The 25,142-nt window shown below is 57.0% G+C and overlaps 6 protein-coding genes across 6 annotated transcripts; 2 read left to right on the top strand and 4 right to left on the bottom strand.

Annotated features, from left to right (window-relative positions):
• Positions 1-427: 427 nt before the first annotated feature.
• MYCTH_2303702 (uncharacterized protein) lies at positions 428-2,173 on the bottom strand. The gene is made up of 2 exons (XM_003662682.1): positions 805-2,173; positions 428-733 (listed from the first exon to the last, which is right to left on the bottom strand). Exons 1-2 carry the CDS (start codon positions 1,949-1,951, stop codon positions 645-647), a joined length of 1,236 nt encoding a protein of 411 aa, XP_003662730.1. The 5' UTR covers positions 1,952-2,173; the 3' UTR covers positions 428-644.
• Positions 2,174-2,640: 467 nt separating this feature from the next.
• On the top strand, positions 2,641-3,650 carry MYCTH_2303701 (uncharacterized protein). Its single transcript, XM_003662681.1, has one exon. It carries the CDS (start codon positions 2,879-2,881, stop codon positions 3,620-3,622), a length of 744 nt encoding a protein of 247 aa, XP_003662729.1. The 5' UTR covers positions 2,641-2,878; the 3' UTR covers positions 3,623-3,650.
• Positions 3,651-4,155: 505 nt separating this feature from the next.
• Positions 4,156-5,406, bottom strand: MYCTH_115957 (2OG-Fe(II) oxygenase-like protein; the record flags this gene model as incomplete). Its single annotated transcript, XM_003662680.1, has 3 exons — positions 5,182-5,406; positions 4,938-5,102; positions 4,156-4,839 (listed from the first exon to the last, which is right to left on the bottom strand). Exons 1-3 carry the CDS (start codon positions 5,338-5,340, stop codon positions 4,156-4,158), a joined length of 1,008 nt encoding a protein of 335 aa, XP_003662728.1. The 5' UTR covers positions 5,341-5,406.
• A 1,172-nt stretch (positions 5,407-6,578) lies between these two features.
• MYCTH_50128 (methyltransferase-like protein) lies at positions 6,579-7,471 on the bottom strand (the record flags this gene model as incomplete). Its single annotated transcript, XM_003662679.1, has 2 exons — positions 6,579-7,025; positions 7,097-7,471. Coding segments are annotated over 2 exons (822 nt in total), but the record flags the coding sequence as incomplete, so codon positions are not given.
• Positions 7,472-8,490: 1,019 nt separating this feature from the next.
• On the top strand, positions 8,491-20,688 carry MYCTH_68164 (polyketide synthetase; the record flags this gene model as incomplete). Its single annotated transcript, XM_003662678.1, has 6 exons — positions 8,491-8,937; positions 9,013-15,116; positions 15,194-15,900; positions 15,973-17,874; positions 17,933-18,444; positions 18,517-20,688. Coding segments are annotated over 6 exons (11,844 nt in total), but the record flags the coding sequence as incomplete, so codon positions are not given.
• A 539-nt stretch (positions 20,689-21,227) lies between these two features.
• On the bottom strand, positions 21,228-23,738 carry MYCTH_2303695 (uncharacterized protein). The gene is made up of 4 exons (XM_003662677.1): positions 22,962-23,738; positions 22,551-22,881; positions 21,680-22,444; positions 21,228-21,589 (listed from the first exon to the last, which is right to left on the bottom strand). Exons 1-3 carry the CDS (start codon positions 23,510-23,512, stop codon positions 21,686-21,688), a joined length of 1,641 nt encoding a protein of 546 aa, XP_003662725.1. The 5' UTR covers positions 23,513-23,738; the 3' UTR covers positions 21,228-21,589; positions 21,680-21,685.
• Positions 23,739-25,142: the final 1,404 nt, after the last annotated feature.

Below are 25,142 nucleotides of genomic sequence, written 5' to 3'. Positions count from 1 at the left end.
TCCAAGATACGGACCTAGCTCGGAATTGAGAAATATTCAGTACACAGCACTTTCCCACCCTCTACACACGCGCACTGCACGTATAATTATATCTATGTGGTTCAGGATCAGTGGATTCTAACTATACTACCCGATTAATAATATGCCTTAAGTAATATACGTAGAGATATTGATCACTGGAAAATCCCTCCATCGAAAAAAGATGCCAAGAGATACCAAGATAGGTAATATGTCAAGGAGTGTTTACTAATTAGAGTCATTGATAGAAAGTCTAGTTTTCTTCGACTCTTGAACGTGTAATTATCCTACTAGTAAATAGACTGCCGATATTATTAATCAGGTAAATATATTTAGAATTTCTGTATCTTCAAGGTACGCTTGTTTACAGTAATCACAGACATAAAATCAATTCACTTGAATAGGAGAACCAGCATGCCAACTTCAGAACTTGTAAAGGTGGGATCCAGAAATCACGACGGAGATTAAATTCATCTGCGTTAGTATCCGTATACCTAGTGCTCAATTTGATGCCAGCAACTCCACATCCAGACAAACCCAATTCCTTCGAACAGTCATTAAAAGTGATCGTAGAGTGTGCTACGGAGTAATTTAATACTTGTCACATCTAATAACCCCCTGTTTCTTTAGGTGTTTGTCTCTAGGATATTGATGTAACCGAATGTGAGCACGGCGATCAGCATGCAGATGAAGAAATAAACCTTGGTGATACCCTCTGCAAACCAGAATGTTAATTAGTAGACATTCGGCGGAGGAGAGCAGAGCCGGACTGGGATAATTACTCACGGGGTAATACGCAGACGTCGGAGAACTGCACACCTCTGTATACCTCCTCTCCAACCTTCCCTCCCTTGATCTCGCCCAGGAAGGCGGTCAGACCGGTGTCACTGCTCCCGAACAGATACTCGAAGGCCTTGCGGCGGTGGACGAGCTCGAACTGGTACTCCTCGCCCTCGGCGGCGGCAAATCTGAGGATGGCGCCGGTGCTCGAGTCCCCGAACCGGCCGGCGAAGCCGGTGTTGTACGTCGGCGTCCACCGGACCGTGTGCTTGGGCTTCCTCTCGTCCTTGCCGGCGCCCGTGTAGCGCAGCGCGCGCTGCAGGGCCGAGGACGACCGCGGCGTCGCGTACACCTCCTTGGCGCCGAAGAGCTTCTTGCCGTCCCTGGCGACGAAGCCGCTCGAGTGCACGACGCCGTCCATGTCGGTGTACTCCATCAGCGTGACGCTGTACGGGCCGGCCACCCCGCGCGTCACGCGCCAGCCGAGCGTCGTGTCGAACCACGACCCGGCCGCCCACGCGTGCATGTGGCCGCCGATGCCGCGGAATCGCACCAGGCGGTCTCTGACCACCAGATCCGCCTCGAACGTCGCGGTGGGCATGACCTGGACCAGGTGGATCTTGGGCAGCAGCTCCGTCGTGGCCGTCTTGCCGGACGCCTTGAGCTCCTCCTGTGTCTCACCCTCGGGGTAGAGGGGTGGAGACAAGGCCGCCAGGGTGAAGTGACCCTGGACCTCGGGCGTGGCGATCTCGACCTTGGCGGCGCTGCCGTCGGCGGCGATCTGGTATCGGTACGCCTTGTTGGGCGCCGTCCACGAGCCGTCGACGGTGCCGGTGTTCTTGGGGCCGCTCCTGTCCTCGACGATGGCCTCGCTTATCCAGTCCACGTTGTTGTAGTGCGAGCCGTCGTCGAAGGTCACGTCGAGCTCGACGCGCAGCGTGCCGCGCCCGAGTAGTGCGTAGCTCGCATCCCGTGCGATCGTGAGAACGACGCTCGACTTCCCGTCGTCCGCGACGCTATCAAAGTACCACTGCTCCCAGACGGGACCCTTGATTCCCGAGATCCTCCATGCCGCGAGCGGATCTGCGGAAGAAGTGGAGAACTCGATCTCGTCGGCTTTTTGGTAAGCCGTCTGGCGGTTTATCCGAGCCATTGTGTTTTTCTGCGGAAGATCTGAGATAGCAGCCCCTGACCTGGTGTTGTGTTGACAAGTTCTTCTAATTAATTCGTTGTTGTGGCCGCTCAAGCTGCCTTTAGAAATTTGGGGGGCATAAACAGAAAGGACTTCTTTGTGACGAGAGGTCGAGTGATTGGCTAGTTACAGCCAAAGCATCTGGCTAGAAACAAAAGATAATTAGATATCCATTAGTTGTCTGATAATTACTGCCCATGCAAAGGCGAAGTGTAAGCATAGACTCCCTGCTCTCAGCCCAGCCTTCGTTTCGGCGCGTGGAGCCGAACCGAAAATCAACGCAACACCAGGAATCGTGGACCCCCTACTCCGTATTAATTCGGCAAACTCCCTACCCAATTCGGCAACTCGGTCACTTTCTCCGCCGCGCCTTAATTATAACCGCGCGCTTGACGGGAACTCGCGCAGGGTATGTACAACCATTTACACTACCGCCTCATCGTTAATTATCGCTCCTTTGACCGGCCCGGTGGAGAGAAATCCCGATCCGTGAGACCCTGACAATCCCCGCCGCTTTCGGCTCAAGACAGCTCCTCAACAATTCACGGCGCAACATGGGCTCCGTGGACGATGGCCGAACACCTGCCGGCGTCATCAGCGTCAGCAATTCCCCGTCGCCGTCCGGGTTTACCTTGACCATCATTGGATGTGGTAAGTGAGTCTCGCTTTGGTTTAGAACTCCGGACTCCAGAGTCACGGCATCATCCCCCACTGTCCGAGGCCTGAGATTGAAAAAAATTCATCCCAGGTAAACTCGGGACCGCCGTCCTGCAGGGGCTGTTGGCGCCGCTGCCGACGGCAACACAGGCCGGTCACGGAACCGAGCCGGCACAGGATAACCGGCACACACTTGAGCGGATCATCGTGTCCGTTCGCACCCGGGACAAGATGCAGAGTCTTTCGGAAACGGTGTTAACGGACGACGTCGGCGACCGAGCTTGTTCCGTCGAGTTCGTCGTCGGCGACAACGTCGGGGCCGCACGCAGAGCCGATGTCGTCATCCTCTCGTGTCACCCTCACCAAGGAGCCGAGGTCCTCGGCATGCCGGGCATGCGGGAAGCGCTCTCCGGAAAGCTGCTGGTAAGCATGCTCGGCGGCGTGTCCGTGGCAAAGCTCGAGGAGGGCTTGTATGGAAACCCGAGGAGGAGTGAGTCTCCCGGCCTCCGTCCCTGCCACATCCTCCAGGCAATCCCAAACGTAGCAGCGGCCCGACAGAAGTCCGTTACCGTCGTCGGTGGTCAGTCCGCTTCCATACCGGGTGAAGTGCTAGAACTAGGGCACGAGGTCCTAAGGCGGATCGGAACCCCTGTCCCTGTCAGCACGAACCAAATGCCTGCCGCCACGGCGTTGTGCGCTTCGGGCACCGCGTTTTTCTCTTGGTTCCTCGAGGCAATGGTGGATGCTGCCGTAGCACAGGGGATCGAGAGGAGCAAAGCGACACACCTGGCGGCTCTCACCATGGCAGGCGCAGCGGAATTGGTAGTCTCTGGTCAAGACCCGGCTGCCGTCACTGCAAGGGTCACAACTCCCGGCGGCGCAACTGCGAGAGGGTTGGCAACCTTAGAACGAGGCGAGGCAAAGGAGACCGTGGTAAAGGCGCTTCAGGCGACGACATCGAAAATCTGTTCATGAAATAGTCTATTGCATGGATTGAAAACAGTACTAATTATTATTATTGTTTAATTAAATATAAAAAACATTAACGTAACTAATAACGGTACAACCTTTATTTCCAGTACACTTGAAAACCTGTATTAATTAATCAATCATGATGACAACTAGCATAAGATCAGGGGAGCAATGTGATATTTAGAGGTGCAAATCGTGTCATTCGGGGGCGAAGTCAGTCGCCAAAGTAATTAGCTACTAATTATTAATTATTGTATCATGAAACGCGGCTATCTACCACTAATTAATTTATGCACTCATACGGCTGCCCAACGAGCAGAAACAGAGACGATGTTATTATTGACTAAGGGAAGGAAAAACCAGAGAAAAGGCATGTAATTATGCAGTCACTGCACTAATTTATGTTGTCTTTGAATTCACAATTTTGTCATTGATAACTGAAAACTATCTACCGAAAGCAGCCTACCCTACACATGCCTTAATCTACCAGGCCAAATCAAAACTATCCCCGTTTTACTTCTTCTCCTGCCGAAGGCTTAGTAGGCCGTCAAGAGCCGCTGACGGTGATACTCGGCCGCCGTCATCTCCTGGTAGTGAGGCTTCTCCTCGGTCTGGAAGGCCGGGAGGGTGCCCACGGAGGCGTGGCGGTCAGCCTTGCACAGATACGCGATGCTGTAGCGCCGCGGGATCTCGACGCTGCTGTCGGTCTTGATCCTCTCCTCGAGCTCCTTCGGAGTCGAGACGCGGTGCAGGCCCGCCGGGAGCTTGTCGTCGGTCCAGCGCTGGAGGGTCTCGCTGATGTTCACGATGAGCTCGTCCTGCGTCTCGGCCTCGACCGGGATGAAGGTCTGCGGTCCGGGCGCCTTCCTGTCCTCCACTTCGAGCCCGCCCACCCCGGAGGTGAAGAGCAGGGTGATGACGCCCAGGTCGAAGTGAGGCCAGATGCGCGAGACCTGGCCGCTGAGGAGCTGCGAGGCCGGGACGGGGGGGTAGTGGTTCAGACGGAGCTCGCTGGCGTTCTTCTCGTGCGTGACGAGATTGTTGAACGTGCCCCGGGGCACGCCCAGTCCCTCTTCCAGCCAACTGAGCAGCTCGGCAGTTACCTGTTCCATCTCGAAGTAGAACGCTTCCATTTCCTTCCGGAAATAGCCAAGAGATTCGGACTGGGGCCACCGGTTCCTGTACTCCTCATCAAGCGGGGAGCCGCAGTCAAAGTGCTCCTATGGCACCGATATGTCAGCGGAATATCCCAAGACGTTCTGGCCGGCCGGCGAGGTGAATGTTCACTGAGAATAAAACAAGTGTTTTAGGGACGTACTCTAGCATCTGTCAGCCTCTCATCCACGTTACGGCCGATCAGCTTTCCGTGCAAGGAAGCGGTCTTCTCAACGCCAATAGCGCTATACCCGCGCTGGGGGCTGCCATCGGCAATGTTGGCGAATCCGAGTTTAGTTTCGGTGTCGAGACTGAACAGTTCACCCGCCTGGTTGTCAGAGTGGTTAGCACGGGGCTGAAATACACGAAATGTAATTATCGGCATTCCACGCCACCGTTAAACGTACCAGCTCAAACATTTCCTTCACCCTCGCCGGAGGAATGCCATGGTTCGTGAGCCGGACGAATCCATAGTCCTGGAAACTCTGGATCAGGTCCCTGAGGAAGCTCTTTCGCGCCTCAGGGCCAGCCCGAACTTGGGATGCGTCAAGGAGCGGGACAGGCATGATGTTGACTTGGAAGTCTTGGTTAGGTTGTTTGTGAAAGGTACGTTACACTTGACAGCACTGAAGACTATTTAATTAGCCCTTGAGCCTCCACGGCTGCTGCGCTCAGAGGGTTTAGTAGCTCGAGTTTAAATCTCGTAGGGGGGTTCACCCCAACCATCACATGGTAAAGCATCCTTTTCCATCGTGTTGTAGTGGGCAACGACATCCGCGTGGAAGTCGGTAAAAGGCCCCGAATGTGCTCGCTGTCAGACTTAGACTAGCCTCGGTATAGATCGGGGTGGTGTGCCTAGACATGAAGGCGACCGGAAGGCGACCGAACTCAGGGGTTGGCTTCGGCGCGTCAGATCCCATAGTCCAAGTAATTAGCGACCGAGTGGGAAATCGCACCCGCCACCCTGCTTTGACAAGTTTCGAACCTCTAACTATGAGGCGAGAATCTTTGCCCCATCGCGTGGGGGGGTACTCCTCGGTCCCGAGAATTTGCCGCGCCGCATCTTGGTAGGACGGAATGATGCGTTTCACCTCTTTCGGCTTTCCCCCTTTCGCTCATCACGAGTCCCTAAACACTACCAAAGCTCTCCCCCTATGATATTCCGAGCACCCCCTATTCTAACACCATTTCCCATACATAATACTCGTTCGACCTCACATATTTCAACCCCATAGCCAACAGCACATATTTATCGAATTTACATCAAGATATAGCTAGAGACAGTATATTAAATGATCTACCTTATATTCGCATTTTAAATTATCTAACTCGCCATTATAGTATTACATGCCGTTCATTTAAGAATCTGGTTAGTTCCTAAATTAGCATCTTTGTTAAACTGTTCACATGATAGGCGGAGTATATTCCTGGAGTTTTACTCACTTTTGACTATTGTGATGTTGATTATTTGAATGCAGGTAGATTCTTACATATTACCCTGACAGTCACGGATGGAGTAAATAATTATTTGGGATAACCTAGGGGGTGTTCTGAATGTGGGGTCCGACTAATATGGTGAATGCGCTTTTCAGTGATCATCATGCTCAGTTTTTCGAACGTCTCCTAATTACTCGAAAAGGAGCTCATTGACCGCCAAGAAGAGTAGGTAGTTTAGCATTGCTCTCAAATATCCATCCATGAGGCGTCTCTACAGCTTGAACAGACCGACTGGGACCGGATATTGCGGTTTATGTTTTATGTTTCGATCTCTAAGTGCAGCCAACTGCATGTCAGGCCACTCCCCCTATTTACAACCCGTTGCCACGAGCACCACCCCGTTCAACGCCCCCGGCTCGGTTGGACAGTAGACTTTCATCTCTTCGATGAGGAGCTTCCTCAAGGTGGCCTTTTCCTGCTCGGTAAAGTCCCTCAGCAAAGCCGTCATGCGCGGTTGGTAGGTCAGCAGGGTGTCGACGAACAAGTCGTGCGACTCAAAGGGGACCTGGACCGGGACCGACTCGACCTCCACGTCGCGGAAGCCCGCGGCCGCCAAGTCGGCCTTCATAGCCGAGACGCTGGTCCACTTCGCCTTCACGGCGCTCTTGAGCTCCGGTTTGATGATCGGGAGGACCTGCATCATCTCGAGCCACTCGTTCCCCTCCCATGCCGACGCGGCCAAGACCCCGTTCGGTTGGAGCACCCGTCTGCACTCGGTCAGGCACTTGTGGGGGTCCGTAGTCAAGTTGTAGAGCTTAGTAACGTTAGCGTCGGCAGGGTGGGTGCTTGAAAACATGCCTTTTGCCCATGGGCGGTATTACTGACCAGTCCAGCGGCAACATGACTGAGCGAGTTGTCGCCGATGCCCCTCAGGTCGAGTGCATCTAGAACCCGGGCATCGACCCTGGCCCAGAGGGAAGCCGGCTCCTGCTTCTCCCGGGCCGCTTCCACCTGCTTGATCATGGCGGGGGAGTAGTCGGTGCATAGCAGGGAGCACGAGGGGGGAAGGCTGGTACCGTACACGTCGATCAGCCTGGCCATGATGGTTCCCGGCCCGCAGCCGTTGTCCAGGAACCCGGTCGCATCCTTGAACGGCCACAGAGCATTGAGGCGGTCAAGGATGGCACCGACGGGCTTGATGTTGGTGCTCTCCGTGATTTGCTTGTACGTTTCTGCGAACCTATCCCAGTCGCCGGCCTTGGCTGTTTCACCCGGTCGTTAGTTCTCATCGTGACCCTGTCTGTCGCAGGCTTCGGGATACGAGGGGTCAAATCACCTTGGATCACCATTTTCAGGACTATCTCGTGTCAATTATCAGGATTCGAATTATTATCAGAATAGAACTTCTTGATGGATTCAGCCCCCGGCTAATGAGGCGATTCAACCAAGGTACCTATCTAAGTACTATTTGTCATCCCGAGTCTGCTCCCAACACGAAGGTCAATCAGTGTGTTTCCTCTTGGTGCAAAAGAAAAAAGACCCCCCCAAAAAATGAAGCAAAAAATTACCACGAAAGGACGCGAAATGCTGCGAAAGGTCAAGACGGGTTTGGCGTTGACAGTTTGCATGCAGATCCTTGTTTCGGTGACTTTCGGTGAGGTACTCCGTACAGGTCGAATCCATCGAGGGAGGAAGCGACCGGTAACGTACTGTGTAAGCGCCATAACGTTAAGCGATTAAGGTTCCATCGACCCGCGTGGCTGGGGAGAGAGAGAGGGTCCCCGAGCCGATGGCCAAGACCCGGTTCCTGTTCGGGTGACCCACTTGCCGTTCCAAGCAAAGCACGCCGGCACCATGCTCCGATGGTGATCCACTCCGCCGAAGCTCCCACGCCGGTGCCTCGTTTTCCCATCGGCTGAGTCCGATCGAGGAGTCGCTCATGGTATTGCATCGATGGCACCAATCTTCGGCACCGTCACCTTTCAACGGTGAACGGAGCCGATACAGGAGCCGTGGGAATACCCTCGCCTGTGCAAGTGAAGGGGGTAATTAACAAAAGGGCATGGGTTTGCGGGATACTCGAGTTCGAGACCTATATACGGCCCTACGTACCGGTATTAGTTGTAGTCCATGTCTTGTATCGTTAGGAGTCAACTTTGGAGTTGATGTGACTGGCACCACTTGAAGTTGCCTCCCCTTCATCCTTCTCTTCCTTCCCCTTTGCCACCAACAGAACGAGCAGAATATTCTTCTCTCACAGCAACGAAAAAAAACCAAAAATGTCTTCTGCTCAGGCAAAGAGCGAGCCAATTGCCATCATCGGCTCCGGCTGCCGATTCCCAGGCAGCGCATCCTCACCATCAAAGCTCTGGGATCTCTTGTCGAAGCCTCGGGACGTCCTGTCTGAGATTCCTCGCTCGCGGTTTGATCCCCACGGCTTCTACAATCCCGTCGGTGACACCAGCGGTCACAGCAACGTCCTGCACTCGTACGTGCTCGATGAGGACGTCCGCGCGTGGGATGCCGACTTCTTCAACATCTCGGCCAATGAGGCCGCGGCAATCGACCCCCAGCAGAGGCTGCTGATGGAGACCGTCTACGAGGCTCTCGAAGCCGCCGGACAGAGGATCGGTGACCTCAGGGGCAGCGACACCGCTGTCTACGTCGGGTTGATGGGAGAGGAATACAGCAGCATCCAAGGGAGAGAGCTGGACATGATGCCGACTGTACGTCTGACAAGCCATTGCCTCCCTTTCCCCAAGTGACATGTGCCTGCCGATGCTGACTCTTGCTCTGAATAGTATCACGCGACCGGAACAGCCCGTTCTATCGTGTCGAACCGTATCTCCTATTTCTTCGACTGGCACGGACCGAGTATGACGATTGACACGGCGTGCTCGTCGTCTCTCGTCGCCGTTCACCAATGCGTACAACAGCTCCGCGCTGGTCATTCGCGGATGGCTGTCGCTGCGGGAACAAACCTCCTCCTCGGCCCTGAGCCCTACATCTCAGAGAGCACCTTCCACATGCTCTCGCCCCGTGGCCGCTCCCACATGTGGGACGCTGAGGCCGACGGATACGGGCGTGGGGACGGCGTCGCCGCCGTGGTCCTGAAGAAGCTCAGCGATGCTATTGCGGATGGCGATCCGATCGAGTGCATAATCCGTGAGACGGGCGTCAACCAAGACGGCCGTACAGGCGGCATCACGGTTCCCAGCCCGGATGCGCAAGTGGCGCTGATCGAAGACACATACCGTCGCGCCGGCCTGGACTTGAGCTCGCCTTCTGACAGGCCGCAGTACTTCGAGGCGCACGGCACCGGAACGGCCACGGGAGATCCTCTCGAGGCCGAGGCAATCCACCGGGCCATCGGCAGCCGTCTCGGACCCGGGGAGAAGTTGTACGTCGGGTCGGTCAAGACGATCATCGGCCATACTGAAGGCACCGCGGGCATCGCGGGCCTGATGAAGGCCTCTTTAGCGTTGCAGAACCGTCTTATTCCTCCCAACCTGCTGTTCAAGACGCTTAACCCCCGCATCGAACCGTTTTACAAGGGCCTCGAGGTACCCGTCAAAGCGCGCGAGTGGCCAGAGGGAGCGCCTAAGCGCGCGAGTGTCAACAGCTTCGGCTTCGGCGGTACGAACGCTCACGCCATCCTTGAGAGGTACGAGCCCCCGACGGCTCTACCACGTGCCGAGATGGGCATCGTTGCTCGCGTGTGGACCTTCACCTTCTCGGCAGCAAGCAAGGCCTCGCTGAGCCAGGCGCTGAGGAATACCGCCGACTTCCTCGGGCAGTCACCCAACATCAGCGCCCGTGACCTGGCCTACACCCTCAACTCCCGTCGCTCCACGTTCCCGTACCGGGTGGCCTATGTGGCTAGGGACGTAGAGGGTCTCAGAAAGCGCGTGCTTGACTCGGTTGGGTCGCCCGAGTGGGAGACCCAGGCAGTCGTCCGCCCGCCGAACCGGCCCATGAAGATCCTGGGCATCTTCACGGGCCAGGGAGCGCAGTGGCCGGGTATGGGCAAGCAGCTTCTCGAGGCCTCTCCGTTCGCCCAGGCCCGCATTCAGGAGCTTGAGCTGGCTCTCGCGACGCTCCCGGCGGCCGACCGGCCCTCGTGGTCACTGAGGGAAGAGCTCGTGGCGGAGGGCTCCAAGTCCAAACTGCACCTGGCAGAGTACGCCCAGCCGTTGTGCACGGCACTGCAAATCCTGCTCGTGGACCTTCTGACCGCCGCCAATGTCAAGTTCTCGGCGGTTGTGGGCCACAGCTCCGGAGAGATCGGCGCGGCGTACGCAGCCGGGGTGCTCTCGGCCCGCGATGCCATTGTGACCGCGTACTACCGCGGCGTTCACACGAAACTCGCCGGCGGTCCGGACGGGCAGCGTGGTGCCATGCTGGCTGTGGGAACCAGTCCCGAGGATGCCGAGGACTTTGTCTCGTTGCCGCGGTTCGAAGGACGCATCGGCATTGCGGCATGCAACTCGCCAACCAGCGTCACTCTCTCGGGCGACGCTGATGCGATCGAGGAGGCCAAGGAGGTATTTGAGGATGAGAGTAAATTCGCTCGCGCCCTCCGGGTCGACAAGGCATATCACTCCCACCACATGCGGCCTTGCAGCGACCCCTATGTTGCGTCTCTTCGGAAAGCGGGAGTCACGGCCAACAAACCTAGGGATGGCTGCAAGTGGTACTCGTCGGTGCACGACGGCGCCGTCCTCACCGGTCACGCGAATGAAGAACTCGACAGTGTGTACTGGGCACGCAACATGGCTCAGACGGTGCTCTTCTCCACCGCCGTGGAGAGCGCCTGTGCTGAGGAACAGTACACCATCGCCATCGAGGTTGGCCCGCACGGCACCCTGAAGGGGCCGGCGTTGGACACGATGAAGGCCGTTACCAAGTCAGTCCCGGCTTATATCAGCTGCCTGTCAAGAAACAGCGACAGCAGTGAAGCCTTCGCCAACGCGATCGGCCAGATCTGGGCCAACGCGGCTGACGGCGCGTTGGACCTGGACAAGTACCACATCACCGCTCACGGGCTGTCGGGTGCCAGACCGTCGATTATCAAGGATCTCCCTACCTACCCCTGGGACAACAAGCGGGTATTCTGGAACGAGTCTCGCCGGTCACGAGCCCTTCGTCTGCGAACCGAGCCTGGCCATCCGCTGCTTGGAATACTCAGCCCGGATTCGAACGATACGGATCTGAGCTGGCATACCGTGCTCCGACTTTCCAATCTGCCCTGGATCAGCGGCCATCAGCTGCAGGGGCAAACCGTCTTCCCTGCCGCCGGCTACGTGGCGCTGGCAGCAGAGGCGGCCAAGCAGCTCGCGAAGGCAGCAGCCGCAGGGCCACTTGCCAAGATCGAGTTGAAGGACCTTGACATCGGCAAGGCGATCGCGTTCGAGAGCGACAAGGCTGGTATTGAGCTGGTCTTCTCATTGCACATCGACAAGGCCACAGAGATCGACGGCCACCGCGTGTTCGAGACAAGCTTCTTCGCGCGTTCTGTGACGGCCACAGCCGAGTCGACCGATGCCGCTCTGAACGCGTCAGGCCGGATGCAAGTTACAGTTGCCGGTGATGGTGCCGCTGAGCCTCTGGAGTCACTACCGGCCCAGGAGGCGGGCCCCGCAGCCATGACCGAGGTCGACGACTCGCTGTTCTACTCAGAACTCAAGCAGCTGGGATACGGGTACTCGGGCGCTTTCCGAGCTCTGCACTCGATGACGCGAAAGTCCGATTTCGGTCGTGGGCGCATCTCGAAGGTGGACGCCGCTAGCATGCATCCATCTGAGAAGGACCTGCTAGTTCACCCCGGATACCTTGACGCGGCTTTTCAGGCAATGTTCCTGGCGTATTCGTACCCGGGCGATGGCCGCATCTGGTCACTTCACGTGCCCGTGTCGATCAAGAGCATCCGAATCGACGCTGCCCGGTGCCGTGCCAACTCTGACGATTACCTCAGCTTTGATGCGGCCATCAACGCGGCCGAGAGCCTTAGCGGCAAGATCGATCTCTCCGGCGACGTGGACATATTCTCTGGTGATGGCCGCACAGGCTTGATCCAGGTGGAAAACATCCGTCTCATTCCCTTTGCCCCTGCCACCGAGTCCCAGGATACGCAGATGTTCTATGTCAACACTTGGAACACTGCTTCTCCCGATGGCGCGATCGCCGCTGGCGACAACAGAGCCAGCCAGGAGGATAACGAACTCGGCTGGTTGCTGGAGCGGGTGGCCCACTTTTACCTCCGCAACCTCGCCGAGAGCATCCGGCCAGACGAGGAGGCAGGGGCTCGATGGCACCATAAGAAACTGCTCGAGTTCGCGCGGCAATCGGTCGCACTTGCGCGCGGCGGTAGGCAGCGCTTCTTCAAGAAAGAATGGCTCCGTGACACGGCTGAGACTCTGGAACCGCTGATGGATGCGTTCGGCGACCGAGTCGACGTGCAGCTCCTGCGGAATGTGGGCGAGCACTTGGCGGATGCTGTACGAGGCCAGGGCGACATCCTAACACACATGACCAAGGATGGCCTGCTGGACCGCTGGTACGAGGAGTCGCTTGGGCTAGGCGAGTACACCGGCTTCTTGGCAGAAGTAGTCGGCCAGATAACGCACGTCAACCCTCATGTGCGTATCCTCGAAGTGGGTGGTCGGTCTGGGAACGCGACCAAGAAGATCCTGAAGAGGGCGTCGCACGCATTCAGCCATTACACGTTCACGGACGTCTCGCCAGATGCTGTTGAGGCGGCCAAGAGTCTCTTCCCGGATTACCAAGGGCGCATGTCTTTCCAAGTTCTCGAGCTTGGCGCGGATCTCGCGGAGCAGGGCTTCCAAGCACACTCGTACGACCTGGTTATTGGTGTGTTAGCGCTACACACCTGGCCCCAAGACCCCGAGGCCTACCTGAGCAACCTACACCAGTTGCTGAAGCCCGGTGGGTATCTGGCACTTCTCGAAGCCACTTCGGGCGCGACTGTTCGCCTGCCCGCCATGATGGGTGGTTTGGAAGGCTGGTGGCCAGCCAAGAACCGTGGACGGGGCTCGACAAAGCGTTTGTCCGCCGCCGAATGGCACGCCGCTCTGGTCCAGGCTGGGTTCAGCGGCATCGAGACTAGCACGCCAGAGCTGGATGTCCTGCCCCGTCCATACAGCGTCTTGGTGTCGCGGGCGACGAACGAGCACATCGATCTCCTTCTCGAGCCGAGCTCCAAGAACGATGCCTCCGCCTTGTCGCACATCGACGAGCTAGTCATTGTCTCCGGCCGGTCGCTCGTCTCGGTCCGGCTTGCCGAGAAGATGAGGCGCCTCCTCGAGCTGCACTCGGAGCGCATCACCGTGGTGCCCGCGGCGCAAGACCTGGCGAGTCTGGACTTGTCCGCTCGTCCAACCGTCCTGTATCTCGCAGATCTTGACGAACCCGTGTTCACGAGATACACTCCCGAAGCGCACGACGGATTGAAGAAGCTCTGGACCACTGCTCAAACGGTGCTTTGGGCAACGCGCGGCGCGCGGCGCGATAACCCGCACGCCATCATGTCGCTGGGTCTCGGTCGTGCAATGATGGTCGAGCAGGCCCATGCCAAAATCAATGTGCAGTTTATCGACTTCGCTGTCGACGCGCGGCTCGATGCCCACATGTTGGTTGACGAATTGCTCCGGTTGCAGATTCTGGGGCGGTTGGCCCGCGAGAGTGCCGACTTTGTTTGGGTGAAAGAACCGGAATTCGAGGTCGATGCAGAGGGCCGCAAGTGGGTGCCTAGAATCGTACCCCACCAGGCCACTAACGACCGCTACAACTCGTCTCGTCGCCAGATCGTCGCCGAAGCAGACCCTGCCAAGGAGGTTGTCGAAGTGGTCGAATCCCATGATGATAATAACGGCAGCCAGAATCGCGCTCTCATCCGCGTTCTCGCACCCGAGGCTCGCCGCACCGATGGGGAGGAAGTCACGCGAGTGCGCGTTCTGTATTCGGCCACAGTCCCGCTGAGGCCGTCATCATCGCAGGCTCTGTATCCCTTCATCGGTCTCGATACTGCCACCGATGCGCCCGTGGTTGCGCTAGCCAAGAGCATCGCCTCCATCGTCGAAGTCCCGGCTTCGTCCGTGGTCCCGTACAACTATCCCTTGGATGAGGCTCCCTCCCGTCTGCGGGCCATCACCTCCCATCTCCTCGCATCACTGATCTGCAGCGAGGCCGCCACCGTGGACGGAACTACCCTCCTTGTCGATCCCGACGATGACCTGGCCGAGTCCGTGGCCAAGTTGGCCGGAGAGAAGAGGCTTAGCGTTACCTCGGTGACGACAAGCCCGGCAAGCAAGCGCGCCTATCCGGGCGTCTCCGTCAGCGCTCATGCCAGCAGCCGCACAATCCGTCGTGCCTTGCCACCGCGCATCGCCTCCGTCATCGACTTCACCAAGCCATCCTCTTGGCGCGGCAACTTTGTGGCCCAAATCAAAGCCCTCTTACCCGATGCTGCGAGGTTTGAGAAGGCCAGTTCCTTCCAAGCTCGCAACTTCAGCACCACTGCCCTCGCTGCGCTCTGCCAGGAAGCAGTGCACTTGGCACCGACAAACCTCTCCAAGAGCGGCGCGGTGTCTGCCGATGCATACGTCGCCGATCCTCAGTCAAGCGCCGCTTCCGTGATCGACTGGACGGCCAGCAGCTCGGTCTCGGTCTCGGTGAAGCCATCAGACGCCCTTCCAATCTTCAGGGGAGACCGTACTTATGTCTTGTTCGGCCTCGCTGGAGCCGGTGGCCTCGGACTGCCGTTGGCCGAGTACATGGTCAGCCTCGGCGCCCGATACATCGTCCTCACCAGCCGGAGACCTAGTGTCGACCCGCATCTGATCGCCGAATACGCAGCTAAGGGTGTCCAGATCAAGGCCGTTAAAAAGTAAGTCCACCACTGCCTAATTAGAGTTTCCCTATCAACAGAGCGGTCCCGATTAAATTAATCATTTTGAAAAATAGCGACATTACCGATGAGAACGATGTCCGGAGCCTTATCGCAGACCTGCGGTCTTCTTGGCCGCCAATCGCCGGTGTGGCAAACGGCGCCAACGTTCTGAACGACATGTCTTTCGAAGACATGACTTTCGATGACATGAACAAGGTGCTGAGACCCAAGGTCGAAGGCACACGCATCCTTGACCAGATCTTCTACGATGACCCGCTCGACTTTTTCATCGGCTTCTCGTCCATCTCCATCGTCCTGGGGCGGGCCGGCCAGAGCAATTACGACACGGCCAACATCTACATGCTCGGCTTGGCATCGCAGCGCCGCGCTCGTGGTCTCAATGCAAGTGTCATCGACATCGGCCCTATTGCAGGTGTCGGACTTATGGCTCGCGATGTCTCCGAGAACGTCATGAACCTCCTGGTCAGCCACGGATACCGCAAGATGTCCGGGAGAGACTTCCTAGCAACATTCACCAACGGCATTTTGATGGGCCGGGTCGATTCTCGAGAGCCCGAGGAGCTCATCACGGGCCTGACCGTGCACCCCAAGAAGGGCAAATTCCAACCCACCTGGGTCGACAACGCCAGATTCTCGCACCTGCTACTCAACACTGACGGAGCCTCGGGCGCCTCCTCGGAAGGCTCAGCTCAAGTGGAGTCGCTGGAGGACCTCCTGAAGAGAGCAAGATCGCCGGGCGACGTCGGCAGGGTTCTTCGAGGTGAGTGTCAAGTCAGCCAGCGCATTTGGAGAGACCCCCCCCAAACACTAACCATGTATAACCACCTCCCAGTTGCCGTTTTGAACAAGCTTCAGAACATCTTGAGTCTCAGCGACGAACTTGTCAACAACCCCGACGCCCTCCTCCAGCAGGGCACGAGCGCCCTCGGCCTCGACTCCCTTCTTGCGGTTGAGCTGCGCACGTGGATGCGTAGTGAACTTGGAGTCGACATTCCAGTCCTGAAGATTCTCTCCGACACACCCGTCCAGGGGCTCGTTGACTATGCTGTCGAAAACCTTCCTGCCGAATACGTGCCTAACCTGGACCCGAACGGCAAGGACGCCATCACGGAAGAGAGCCTTACGGCACCAAAGGCAAAGGAGGAGCATCCCAAGCCTGTCGCCGCTTCAGTTCCCCCTGCCGCGCCGCCGGTGGCCACCACCACCAAGCCGAATGGCAGTCCCACCCTTCCTTCCGTGCCGTCTAGCGCAAGTGAAACCGAGGCACCGACGCCGACTGGGTCGTCATCACCTGCCTCTTCTGTTGCAGACCCAACCGAGAGTACTAGTCTGGTTGCGCCGCCCTCTTCGCAACCAGTCTCACTGTCGCCATCACTGACAATCTCCCAGAGCCCCGCCATTGAGAAGGTGCTGCCGATGTCCTTTGGTCAATCTCGGTTCTGGGTCATGACGCAAATTGTCCAGGACCCAACCGCGTTCAATATCTCTTGCGATGTCGAGATCCAGTCGGAAATCGACGTACGGGCCCTGAGCCGCGCAGTGGAGATGGTTGGAGCCCGCCACGAGGCGCTGAGGACGTGCTTTTTCCACGAAGACGATCAGCCGATGCAAGCCATTTTGAAGGAAAGCCCCTTGCGTTTGGAGACCGTGAGTGCTTCCGTCTCCGACATCGATCGGCTCTTCCAGGAGGTGCACAATACCGTCTATGACCTGAGCAAGGGCGAGACCATGAGGGCCATGTTGGTCTCGACTTCGCGAACACACCATCATTTGCTCGTCGGATACCACCACATCAACATGGACTCGTCGAGTTTTGTCGTCTTTGTCGCGGACATGATCAAGATCTACGCGGGCCAAAAACTCTCGCCTCCGCGGATGCAGTACTCGGACTTTTCCAAGTATCAAGTTGAACAACTCAGCAAGGGCAATTGGGATTCTCTGATCGCCTACTGGTCGAACGAGTTTGCGAGACTTCCAGATCCGCTCCCCATTCTCAACGTGTCTCCGAATACCTCTCGGCCGCGCCCTAACCTGACAACGTACGAAAACCGGAGTATTGAGACGAGAGTGTCGGCCTCGGTTGCCCGTCAAGTCAAGTCGGCCTGCCGCAAGCTCAAGGTCACGCCTTTCCACATCTACACGACGATTCTGCAAATCACCCTGGCTCGTCTGGCTGCCACCGATGACATTTGCATCGGTATCGCCGACGCGAACCGCGCTGATGTCGGCGCGACAGACAGCATTGGAAACTTCCTCAACCTGATTCCCCTGAGGTTGCCAACTGATCTCAACCTGCCATTCTCCTCGTTGGTCAAGGCGACCAAGAACAAGGTCCTGCATGGCTTGGCCAACTCGGCGGTGCCCTTCGATGTCATCATGGAGAAGGTCGGGGTGCAACGAAGTTCGACCCACAGCCCCCTCTTCCAGGCCTTCATCGACTATCGCTATGTCACGGAGAAGCTGCCGTTCGGAAAAGGTCATCTGGAAGGCAAGCGATACATCGTCAGCAAGACGCCGTACGATGTCATGATTGAGATGATTGATACCCCCACCGGAGAAGCCTCGTTGAAGCTACTCACCCAGGAGGCCCTCTACACACCGGAGGAGTCGCAGACCATCATGGGATGTTACACGACTCTCTTGGATGCATTCACTAAGGACACCGAACTGGCTGCAGGGCAGCCTCAGATGTTCGACGCCGGCGAAGTGAACAGGGCTTTGCAACTTGGCAAGGGTGAGTTTTGTCGATTTTGGTTAGGAGGCTCGGATCATCGACGCTGATTCCTTGATAGGCGAATTTCTTGACCTTCAGCACCCGACCATCTTGACCGAGGTAGACGAGACTGCAGCGCAGCAGCCCGGTGCGGTTGCTCTACGAGATAGCCAAGGAAACTCGCTTTCTTGGTCTGACCTCAAGTTGAGATCCGTTGCCATCGGCCAAAGCCTAGTAAACCTAGGACTACCCGCTCGTTCCAGGATTGGAGTGTTCCAAGAGCCTGACGTTGACTGGGTCTGCTCCATGCTCGGTGTCTGGCGGGCGGAGAAAACATACGTCCCCCTGGAAACCACCCAGGGTGTGCGCCGTCTTGCCGACGTCGCAAAAGAGGCAAAGCTGGCTGCTGTCCTGGTCCATGACCCCACCGTGCCGCTCGTTTCGCAGTTGGCTCTCGACGACACAGTCAAGGTGATCAACGTGTCCACGCTGCCGTTCAACCGCCTCGCCGCAACCTCTTTCGTTTCGAACCACAAGCCAAGTGATGAAGCTATGATCATCTACACCAGTGGGTCGACTGGTGTTCCCAAGGTATGTTGGCCATTAATTAGCTGTGATGACACCGCACCGCGTCTGCTAATTAATGATACCACGCCGTTTCAGGGTATTTCGATTGCCCATCGCGTTGTGGTGAACGCGGCTCGCAGTTTCCTCCATCGTTGGCCCATGTCGCCACAGACGGTTCTTCAACAGACTCCTCTCAGCTTCGATGTCTCTTGGTGGGGTGCCATTATCGCCCTTGCCACCAAGGGTACAGTGGTCGTTGCTGGGCCAGAAGCTCGCAGGGATCCACGGGCGTTGACCGACCTGATCGTCTCGAAGAAGGTCACTTTTACATTCGCAGTCCCGAGCGAGTCCGTTGCTTGGCTCCAGGGCGGTGACCTGGCTGCGCTGCGGTCGTCTGCGTGGACATGGCATTGCTCTGGGGGCGAGCCGTACAGTCAGAACCTCATCAACCATCTCAGGCTTCTGGACAAGCCTGACTTGCGCGCCATCAACATCTACGGCCCAACTGAAACCATGATACCCAACGCCTACGAGGTCTTGTATCGCAGCTTTTCTGCTAGCGACATGCCCGTTCCTATCGGTCGGGTCATGCCCAACTACACCGCCCGGGTTGTTGACGCACAAGGCCATCCGGTTCCTGCCGGTATCCCTGGCCAGCTGCTCTTTGCCGGAGCTGGAATTGCCGATGGCTATGTTGGTAACCCTGAGCTGACTGCCGAGAGATTCCCCGAGGACGATCTCGCCCCGGCAGAATTTGTGAAGCAAGGCTGGAAGCTGGTCCATCACAGCGGCGACAGCGGCTACCTTCGTGAATCTGACGGCCAGTTCATCCTCCAGGCGCGGATCAATGGCGACACCCAGGTCAAGCTTCGTGGTCTGCGCATCGACATGCTGGACATTGAGGCACAGCTCCTGTCGACAGCCAAGGGGCTCGTCAGCGACGCGGTCGTTCACGTGCGCAAGCCGGAGCCGAATAACTCGAGCGCTGACTTCCTGGCGGCGCACGTTGTTCTGAGCGAGGAAGGACGGGCGCGCTACGCCACTCCCGCCGAGCAAGAGACCTTCCTTGACAAGGTAGTTGCGGAGCTTCGCGTACCGGACTACATGCGGCCGGCTGTGATTGTGGCCGTTACTTCCCTGCCGCTCACCCACCATGGCAAGGTTGACAGGAAGGCGGTAGCTAAATTGCCGCTAACCAGGGCGCTCGGGAAAGCGACAGAAACACCGGTTGGGGCGGCGGCCGCCGTCGACCTCGGCGGCAACGAGAACCTGAACAAGATGAAAGACCTATGGCTCAATGTCCTGGGGGAGTCGGTACACGCACACACCCTCGGCCCGAACTCTGACTTCTTCCTCGTCGGTGGTAACTCTCTGCTGCTGATCCGTGTGCAAGGCGACCTCAGAAAGCAGTACGGCCTGGATGTGCCCCTTACTCAGCTTTTCCAGCGCAACACGCTGGCGCAGATGGCTTCGCTGCTGGACGGAAAGGACCGCAACAACGCGTCGGCAACTTCTGGCATCGACTGGCCCCGTGAGATCAAGCTACAGCCTGCATTGTCCCACCTGCGCGCTCCCGCGTCGCCGATGCCCAAGAGCGGCCTCGTCATCGCTCTGACCGGTGCTTCCGGGTTCCTCGGACTTGAACTTGTTCGGCAGCTCGTGCGGCTGCCGGAGGTCAAGACGGTCCATGCGCTGGCGGTTCGTAGTCAGAGCAAGCTGGCCCAAGTTTCGTCCCCGAAGCTGGTCATTCACCCTGGCGACCTGTCAAAGCCTCAACTGGGCCTGACCGACACCGCCGCGACCGAGGTCTTCAAAACATCGCACGCCGTCATCCACAACGGCGCCGACGTGTCCTTCCTCAAGGCCTACGGCAGCGTCCGCCGCACCAACCTCGAGTCGACCAAGGACATTGTCAAGCTCGCGCTCCAGCACGGCAACGTCCGCCACCTGCACTACATCTCGACCGCCGGCATCGCCACGATGCTCGGCCACGACCTCTACGAGGAGTCTCTCGGCGCCTTCCCGCCCACCAGCTCCCCGGAGGGCTACGTGCTCTCCAAGTGGGCCAGCGAGCTGTACCTGGAGCGCGCCAGCGCCGTGACGGGGCTCCCCGTCACCATCCACCGGCCCACGGCCATCGTCGGGGAGAACGCGCCGCACCTGGACGTCATGTCCAACATCCTGCACTACTCGCGCCAGATGGCCACCGTCCCGTCCATGTCGGCGCTCGAGGGCACCTTCCAGTTCGTCCCCGTCGAGGACGTCGCGGGCGGCATCCTCTCGGCCGTGCTCTCTTCGGGCGCTACCACCACTACTACCACTACTACTACTACTACTACGCCGCAACAATCGTCCGGCCAGCTGGTGCAGTACCGAAACCACAACGGCCGCCCGGAGGACACGGTCGACGTGCACGGCCTGGCGCCGTACCTCACCAAGCAGCTCCGCAGGACCGTCACGGTCACGCCCGACGCCGAGTGGATTGCCGAGGCCAAGGCGGCGGGCATGCCGGACGAGGTGGTCGAGTACATGAAGGGGGTGAATCTGACTGATAGGAAGGGCCAGAAGTGGAGGTTTCCTAAGGCGTTGAACGGCCCGAGGCCCTGAATGGCGAATGGCCTGGGTTAATGTGGAGGAACTTAAGGTGTGGAATGGTAGTGGGGAAACTTGACTTTTTCATTTGTAGGTATGCATGTGTGCTTCCTTTCTCAGAGTCTGGCTGGCTTTTCATGGGTGTACATAAGGCATTTTGGTTTTTGCTATGCTGTATTGGGTGTCTGTATATATGCAAGGGATTTTTGTCTTGTTAGTTATGGTTTACCAACAATGTTTTTTGCAGGATGATGACCTACATAGATAATAAAGATACTGTGCTTAACGTTATTCTCTTTTTGGATATTTCCTGACCAGTTCAATCCCAGTGGCTACGATGTCCTCGTGTAACTCTTCTCGAGACGATTTAGGGTTGGCTGATGTGAGACAAGGGAACAAGCGCTTTGAGTCTTGATTACCCCTGAGTCTCCTAGTTTGTTATGCCCCCCCTGTGGGAATGTAGAATCCTATCTTTATCCAATCCTTGTGTTTCATCACAATTCTATCAGCCAAGAAACTGACTGACTAAGGTACTGGGGGAATGGGACGTTCGCCTCTGTCGCAATCACCAACTGCACTGTAATTTGATATTGTAAGCAGCACAGTTTCATGCCCAGGGCTGTGCAGGCACTCACGATGAATGGCGACTGTAGTCATGTTGGCTCACCTTATCCTATACGCCGTCAGTTCCTTTGATGGGGCGTCTAAACCCGAACCATCTTGCTAAGACCCCTTTGATCACGGCGGCGTTTTCGCCCAATGTCAGGTTCGGGTTGAGGAGGTTCATCGGCACAATGTTGTGGAAATCACCTGTCCTCGCGGCCTTGCCCATCAGCAGCGCATTCAGACCCGTCTGGCGCTTGATATTGGGGAGCACGTCATTGAGCGTCGCCTGGGTCACCGGGTCGTTTGGCACCTCGACCATGGCGAACTCAAACAGAAGTGCCACGAGGCCGGCGGCAATCGGCGTCGCCACCGAGGTACCCGACATGCGCCTCGTTGCCGCGAGGTCTACTGCCGCCGCTGCAGCTTCTGGAGCGCCGGCGTCGTCTGGACCGCTCATGTCTGTCGTCGATGCGGTTGTCGTCGCCGTCGGAGTAGTTGTGATCCAGGCCGAGGGCACATTCTCGCCCAAGATTGTCAGCGTCCTGCCCGGCACCGCGGGCGGGTTGAAGTCGGATGGTCGGCCCCTCGCGTTGGCCGAGTTGATGGGGATGACGTCGGGATCCCAGGCCGGGTAGGCCATGGCACGCAGGGTGCCGTTGTTGGATGCAGCGGCGAGAACGATCTTGCCCTTGCGGGTCGACGTTCGGAGAGCTGTGTCGATAGCCTCGCTATAGTGCTGGAAACCAAGCGAGAGGGAGAGGATGTCGACGTCCCAGTTGTTGGAGGCGTCGCCAGGGCCCCTGGAGCCAAGAGCGATAGTGATGGCCTGTTGGGGAATGACATATTAAGGTACTAATAGTCAGCACATTAAGGCCCAATAATTACTTAAGCTCCATGGGACATGGCTGACAATTCTCTCTCTGGCTTATTACCTTTGCTACGACGTTCTCATCCACACCCGAGTCAAAGTCAATCGCCACCCGCCCGACGTAAATATCGGCTGCAGGGGCGATTCGGTTTATGAGAGCGGCGCAATGCGTGCCATGGCCGCACTTGTCTCTCCCAGTTCCTTTGCCGTTAGGGTCGCAGAAATCGACGCGCTTCTTAATGCGCTGCCGGACCTCCGCTTTGTGAAATGCCGTGTTCTTCATGTCAATGCCCGTGTCCAGGATGCCTACTTTGACCCTCTTGCAGGCCTGTCGTCTGTAGGGTTCGAGGATCTCTTCATTGATTTTTTCGATGTCGCCAAACCAGATATCCACACTAGCAGTTGATAGTTAGTGATTCAGGTCTATTCGTCTTTATTGGATGAAAACCTGAACGAGTTGTATGTACTTACATACCTTGTATCGTCTACGAGCTGTTGAGTTGCATCCGAGATGGAACCCTTATTAACTACTGATGATTTCGGCTCTGACTCCTTGGGCGGGCCCGGGTTTACGCCCGAAGGTATCAATATCGGGTTATCCACCCCGGATCCCAACTCCTCTGTGTCTTGTTTTCTCGCGTTTACCAGTACGGGTTTCGGCCCTGACTCTTCCAGCGTCTTACTACGTTGTTCGCCGAGAGTGTCTTCGCTGGGGGTCGATTCGGAGGCCAGATCCCGGTCGCTTGACTTGGTGGGAGGGCTCGAACGGCTCTCGCGGTGTTCTTTGTCGTAAGGTTCCCTGAGAGAAGCCGATTCGGGAAGTGCCCTGCCTGTTGAGCTAGAACGGGCACGTGTTTCCTGAACAACAAGACTTGTTGCAGACGCTGACAGACGTCCTTCGCTCGCGGGGTCATGATTGAGAAAGATTAGCGTGCCAGGAGCGAACGTGGGCAGTGCTTCTATTTGGCGTCTCTCGCTGCGTCCCACCGGGATCGGAACCGTCTGAGCCTTTCTAATCTGCAACATGGCAATTGTCGGTCTCCTCTCGACGCCAGGGGGTTTCAATGTCGGACCTTTGGTCGTATGCCGATAAGACGGAGGTGAGGAGAAACACCGTCAGCAGCCTCGGGCTTCACGGCCTTTTCCAAGGTATTATCTGGCCAACGAGGGGAAGTGAGTAGCGGGATATCCGATGTCTCTCAGCTAATGATACTGTCGGTAACTGGGTACTCCTGAATGTTAAGCAGATGTCGGTAGGGCTCGAAGATTTTGGGTAGTAACCCCCATATGATATATACTTCGTATGTACATACATCCGTACATACATCCGTACATTCATACATGTTGGACGTCCCAGCTGTGCGTAGCCGCGCGGTAGCGTTTGTGGTTGGTTCGTTGTTATCGAGCAGGGGTGGGCGAGCTGATTCAGCTCGAAGAGGTATTCTAAGCGAGATACTCCTTCTTGAGGGGCCTGTGGGATTGACCCCTCCTACCTGAGCCCTCGCCTTGCCATAGCGACGAGGGATCGTTCAAGCGCTGGCGTGTTGATGTCGCCATGTTGACCTTGACTTCCGGGGCTGGGAGTACATTCCCTTTGGAATCTTCCCGTCGAGTTTCAAGACACGCAATGCACGAAGCTCTCGTGCACTTGGCACTCCCCTCTGTGGTGCCTTTGGACTTCCTGCTCTGTTTGGCCGAGCCGGCGTCGATGGCGACCACTCACCCCCGCGTCGGGCGACAGCAAACGACGTCGCCGCTGCCCCTAACTCACACATCTTGTCGTCACCGCCATCATTTCCTGGCTGATCTGCAGGTTGGTGAGCGTGGCAACCAACCAAACGTCGGATATTCTGAATTCCCCGTTTCCAACGAGGAGCACAAATAGCTCAACCCGTAGTTCCGAGTGCATGTCTTCGGTAACTAGTCTCGGAGTCCAGCGGCAACGGAGGCAGGCGCCCTCGCCTCAGTGGACCACTAGGAGGGGGGCCCCGCCGCAATTGGTGGCTCAGGAAGCCGAGGTCCACCTCCACCAGGCAGCCCAAGCGGGCCGTACGGCGGGCCGCATAACCGACCAACACATCAGGCGAGGCCAGTGGCCAACGTCCAAGAAAAGGGTGGATAACCCGCTCCTGGGTTCAGCGGCGCGCTTCGTACTTACACAGTAGTACATACGTTGTTTTCACCGCCAGAGCTTCCTTCTACAAATTCAATGGCTCATCATGCGATAGCACCGGGGACAGGACTGAGAATATGAAGAGTGCAACGGCCGAGTGTTTACACATCAGACCCTGAACCGCCTAGGCAAACGGTATATAGATATTACGGTGGCTATGTAAACGGGTGCGGGCGGCCTCAGTGGGGCTGTGCAGTGACAGCTAATGGGCTTTTGATGAGTTCCTTTATTCATAAGCACACAACAACTTAGGTGCCTTAACTTGGACTACTTACCGTAAGCAGCTCTGGGTCGTATCATGATGTCTAGAACGCAGTCGGAAGACTCGAACAATAGAAGGGTCAGAAGAAAGAGACTCTCTAGCGGTGGCTTCGAAAGTTCAACAAAATGCCCGTGTAAACTTGGTAAGGTACCTAGGGAAAGAAGGAAACGAGCGCTATATAGGTAGATATATAGACATACGAAATGGCCAATGCGTTTAGC

This window comes from Thermothelomyces thermophilus, chromosome 3 (assembly GCF_000226095.1).
Source record: "Thermothelomyces thermophilus ATCC 42464 chromosome 3, complete sequence".
Lineage (NCBI taxonomy): Eukaryota > Fungi > Ascomycota > Sordariomycetes > Sordariales > Chaetomiaceae > Thermothelomyces > Thermothelomyces thermophilus.
Note: the sequence above shows the minus strand (reverse complement) of the source record. Positions and strands in the feature narration are given on the sequence as shown.